Source organism: Nannospalax galili, unplaced genomic scaffold (genome assembly GCF_000622305.1).
Source record: "Nannospalax galili isolate Female #2095 unplaced genomic scaffold, S.galili_v1.0 scaffold814, whole genome shotgun sequence".
NCBI classification, from domain to species: domain Eukaryota; kingdom Metazoa; phylum Chordata; class Mammalia; order Rodentia; family Spalacidae; genus Nannospalax; species Nannospalax galili.
The window spans coordinates 696,896-701,592 of NW_008334397.1; the positions used below are offsets into that span (position 1 = coordinate 696,896).

Below are 4,697 nucleotides of genomic sequence, written 5' to 3' on the forward strand. Positions count from 1 at the left end.
AAGATGTATCCTTGCTCTGGAGTGTGTTGTTACTGAATATGTTAAAGTTGTAATGAAATGCTTCTCCTAATCATGTGGTTATTAAATTTTTAAAAAATTTTTAAAAATTCTTCATAGCATAAAAATTTGCTCCTTAATAATTAGTAGATGTGAAAAACATTACCATTGAAATATACCTGATGACTTTATATCCATGCTCAGATGTCAAGGAGCTCAGAAAGTAACCAACTGTGACTAGTAATAATCAGATATATAGAGATTAGAAACGCATATGCAAACATCTTAGTGTCAATTGCATTAAAAATGAATTTTTCTGTATGAAACTGTGTATTTTAATAATGAAATGCTGTTGTAATGAAATGCTTCTTCTCATTATGTGGTTATTAAATAAATAATTTTTTTAAAATAACTATATATCAAGTAAGACTGATGTTAGACCACAACTTGTGCCTCAGGTGGAAAAGTTCCCAGACTTTCTCAGTTTGTGGTATATTAAGTGTCACAGTAATTTTTCCACTGTACTACCTTGGCAATTGTCTGGGCTACTTGTCAATCTGTTCCACTGCACCAAAGTCTTTAGGGAAGAGAAAATGTTGATGTGTTCATCCAGTATGTATTGGAAACTAAAGTGAATTGACTTGTAAATAAACCGAATTAACTTGACTTGTAAATAAACTGAATTAAATCGCCTTGTAAATTTCAAGAATTATGTTAAATAAAGCAGGTAAAGCTCCCATTAAGTGCTCAATAAATGATAACCTAAAATGTCTCATTATTTATATCTTTATGGGAGAATAGTTGTACACATTGTTGAATGAAAAGTTCAGCTTAGAAATGAGGTAAGGCAACATTCTCAATCGTTTGTCAGTTATGGTATCACTGTCCTAAATGATACTGTCTGAGATTCCAGTGAGAGAGTGAGGGGGGAGAGCGAGAGAGAGAGAGAGAGATTAGAGAATGGAATTTTGAAAAGCAGTAAACATGAACCAGAGATTCTAAGTGGAGCGCGTTTTAGTAAGAATCTTGATGTTGGTGTATTTTCAATTACTTGTCCACTAGGTGGAGGAAGACTCATAGCCTAACGTCAGAATTCCTTCTCACAGGTTTGTGTTTCTCTCACAACGCCCACACATAGCTTCCTATGTGAAAGAAATCTAATATATAAATTGTTTTAAGAGCCTTCATCCTGGAAAAGTGCGTTAAAATAATAAGGGCGGGAAAGGCCGAAGGCGTTGCTGCCCAAATAAAAGTAGTAGCACCAGGTCAATTAAACTACAACTCCCAGGAAACCATGCGCTAGCTTCGCATTGCGCATACGTCCGCGGTCTGGCCGGCCAGGCGCCTGGCTTTTCCCGGAGGGAAAGCTGGGAGTGCGCTCTGCTGCCAGGACCCCGGTTCTTACTGGCACCCCGTCTTGCGGCGCAGAGATTCTCAGTCTTTTGCCTGCAAAGTCACCCGAGTCACAGCCTTCCTGCTGCACCCTCGGGGCACGTGACTGGCCCGGGTCATGTGACATCAGATCCCGCCAGCTGAGGCCCGTTGCCCTGGCAACAGCTGGCCCTCAAGGCCTTCCGGGCTAGGGCGCGCTCCGCTGCTCAGGTAGGTGGGTAGTGGCCACGGAAGCTCGGTTGTGCCTCGGACCGGGCCTTTATTTCCCTGCTAAGGTCGAAAACGTAGATGAAGGTTTGGCTCTTGCTCTGCAGTGGGGAAGGTGTTAGACACCCGGCTCTGGCTCCCTGCCAAAGAAAAGCCGGGTTTGCGCTGCAAGGAAGGAGTGTCGTGGAAGCCTGACCTGAAGATGGGCTCGTGGACCGGGTCAACTTGCTGGGTCCCACTGACCGCATTCAGGGCTTTTTTTTCCTAGCCTGTCAGCCTTTGTTTCAAAAGAAGGAATTCGTAGTGACTTGTGCCCGCTATTAACTTTCAGGAGAGTTTTGTGCCTGTTTTCTTTCGGTGTTTTGAGACAGGATCTCTAGTGTAGCTCAGGTTGGGCCTGGAACTCACTATGTAGCCCAAGCTGACCTCCAGCTTAGGATTCCCTTGTCGCTGCCTTTTGAATGTAGGAATTCAGGTAGGCATCACCAACTTTATATTGTATTCTGAGTCTTATAAATTCACTTGTTTTATATCTGGGGAAACATCCAGACTTCTGGAAAGTCCGTTTTGCAGAACTATTCGTTTAAATTGGTGAAATAACTGGCAGAATCAAGCTACACACACACACACACACACACACACACACACACACACACAAAAAAAATGCTATGCTTTCTAAGAAAAAATGGTCGTCTCCGCTTCGTAGCATAATTTTTCTTTTTTAAGATTCTCTGTCAAGATCTGGTTTCTGAGGTGTTATCACAGACAATATGTATAAAGCTGGAAATATCTTGGAGCCCACCTCCGAACAACTGGATGAAATTGGAAGCATGAGACCTGACAGGCTGCTTTTCCAAGGTGGTTTGCTTTGATGCTACCCTAGATGGTGAGATTTCTGAAATTTAAGTAGGGTTGCGTTCACAGTGGGATGGATTTTACTCAAAAGGGGCTTTTCATCTTTTGTCTTTTAGTGTTTCCAGTGCTGTAAATACTTCTAGAATGCTTGCTTCGGGAAGGGAAAATTACTGACTATGGCTCGCTATTCCAAAGAAGAGTTGGATGAAGAATTTGAACAATTTATGAAAGAGGTAAGTTCATGTTGTCCAAAGGTGCTGCAAGTTTGTTTAAGAAGACTCATCCCTAAGTTCTTTCATCTCTAAAATACAGCCAGCCCATCAACAGATTCCCTCAACTCTGCTTCCAGAATGTACCCGGCATTCCTCTTCATTTTTTCTCATTTCTAATGTTGGCACCTGCTAGTTAATACCATCATCTCACCTGCTGTACACCAACTATACTCAACAATGCTAGCATTCCTTCCCTGGCACTGCAGCCAGATAGGCGCTACATAAATCTTGTTTTATCCCCTGTATAAAACACTGTGGGTCTTGGTGTAGGGAGTCATCAAATTCGACAACCTCATTTATAAAGCCCTTTATTTTGTTCATGTCTGCCTCACTAGCTGTATTTTCCTTCCCTATCATCCACTTTATCCTACAGTGGCCTTTATTCCCTTCGGCTTTACACTACTTACCTGTTCCCACCAACAATACCGGTCCCTTATTCAAGATGATGAAGACCATCTATGATAAAGTATCACTACCTTGCAGAGACATTTTCTGTCAACCCAATTAAAAGTAATCAAGTCATTTCTTAATATACCATATGTTTAATTCTTTTTATAGCACTTAGTTCCATTCATTACTTTTCTGTTTTTCTACTTACCATTATAAGAACATGTGGTCTATGACTTGATGTCTATGAGTTCATTGCTATATATACAGAACACAATAGGTGCTTAATAAATGTCTGCTGAGTGAGTAAATGAAAATATTACACCACATTCTATGTATTTACATAAATTAAGGGTATTTAGAATGTTCAGGAGGGTCAGTATTATGTTTTTTAACTTTTAAAAACTATTCTATGAACATGCTTGTTCATAAAAGGAACTTAATGTCATGTAAAGAACCTGTTTCATTGTCAAATAGGAACAGTCATTTAAAAAACATCTGCCAGATGCCAGAGTGTAATAGGCAATCAGAATAAGTTTCATTTCCCATTTGAAAAACTTTTTATTTCAAATATGCACACAGTTTGAAAATTACATTTGTATGCAGTATTTTCATTGTAAAATATGAATAGTAATATACATAAATGTTTTTGGAAACATTTTCCTTGTGTTCTCATTTACCACTCCTCTAAGAAACATTGAACTGACCCCATCCTGTCTCCCTTCCTCAAGTAGCGAAAGCTCTTGTTTCAGATGAGAAATTTTGGTAAATCTATCCTTTTTATTCTATTTTATTTTTTTCAGTCTTTTTGAGACAGCATCTCCCTGTAGCCCCAGCTGTCCTGGAACTCACTATCTAGACCAGGCTGGCCTTGAACTCACAGAGATCCATTCCCAAGTGCTAGGATTAAAGGCATGCGCCACCACGCCCAGCCAGTCCTTTATTTTTAATAATGAAAACCACAGGAGACTGGGAAGATGGCTCAGTTGGTAAAGTGCTTGCCACTCAAGCATGGAGACCCAAATTCAATCCCCAGCACCAAGCTAAAAAGGCCAGGGGTGGTAGTACGTTTCTGTAATCCCAGCAGAGACTGCAGGATCCCTGGAGCTTGCTGGCAAGCCATTCTAGCTGAATTGGTAAACTCCGGGTTCAGGAGAGACACTCTCAAAAAATAAGCTGGAGAAGATACCCAATGATAACCTGTGACCTACACATGCACACATATGTGCACATGCACCTGCACAGGCGCACACACACAAAGCTATGCTCATTCTCTTGGTCATTATGATAAATGGCTGCACCAACATTTTGCTCAAAAGTACAGTTCACATCTTTGTTTTAGGAAAGTGATTCCACCCATTTTTTTTAATTAGCTTTATTCAGATACCATCCACATCACCCATTTAAAATGTATAAGACAATTGTTTTAGAGTTATGTAACGTTCACCACAGTCAATTGTAGAACATACTCATCATTCGTAAAAGAAACTCTTTGTCTTTTAACAGTTACTGGCAACTCATTTTCCCTGTGCCCCTGGCTTTAGGTAAACACTAGTCTTCTTTCAGTCTCCAAAGATTTGGCTCTTA

General features: G+C 40.3%; 1 protein-coding gene across 1 annotated transcript in view; it reads left to right on the forward strand.

The window, feature by feature from the left end:
• Nucleotides 1-1,332: 1,332 nt before the first annotated feature.
• LOC103731018 (centrosomal protein of 162 kDa) overlaps nt 1,333-4,697 on the forward strand; it is a gene marked incomplete at its 3' end in the record, with an annotated part of 42,866 nt that continues 39,501 nt past the window's right edge. The window contains 4 exon segments of the mRNA XM_029561724.1: nt 1,333-1,599; nt 2,323-2,482; nt 2,568-2,686; nt 3,858-3,867. Of these exon segments, the coding sequence (XP_029417584.1) occupies nt 2,628-2,686; nt 3,858-3,867 (69 nt within the window).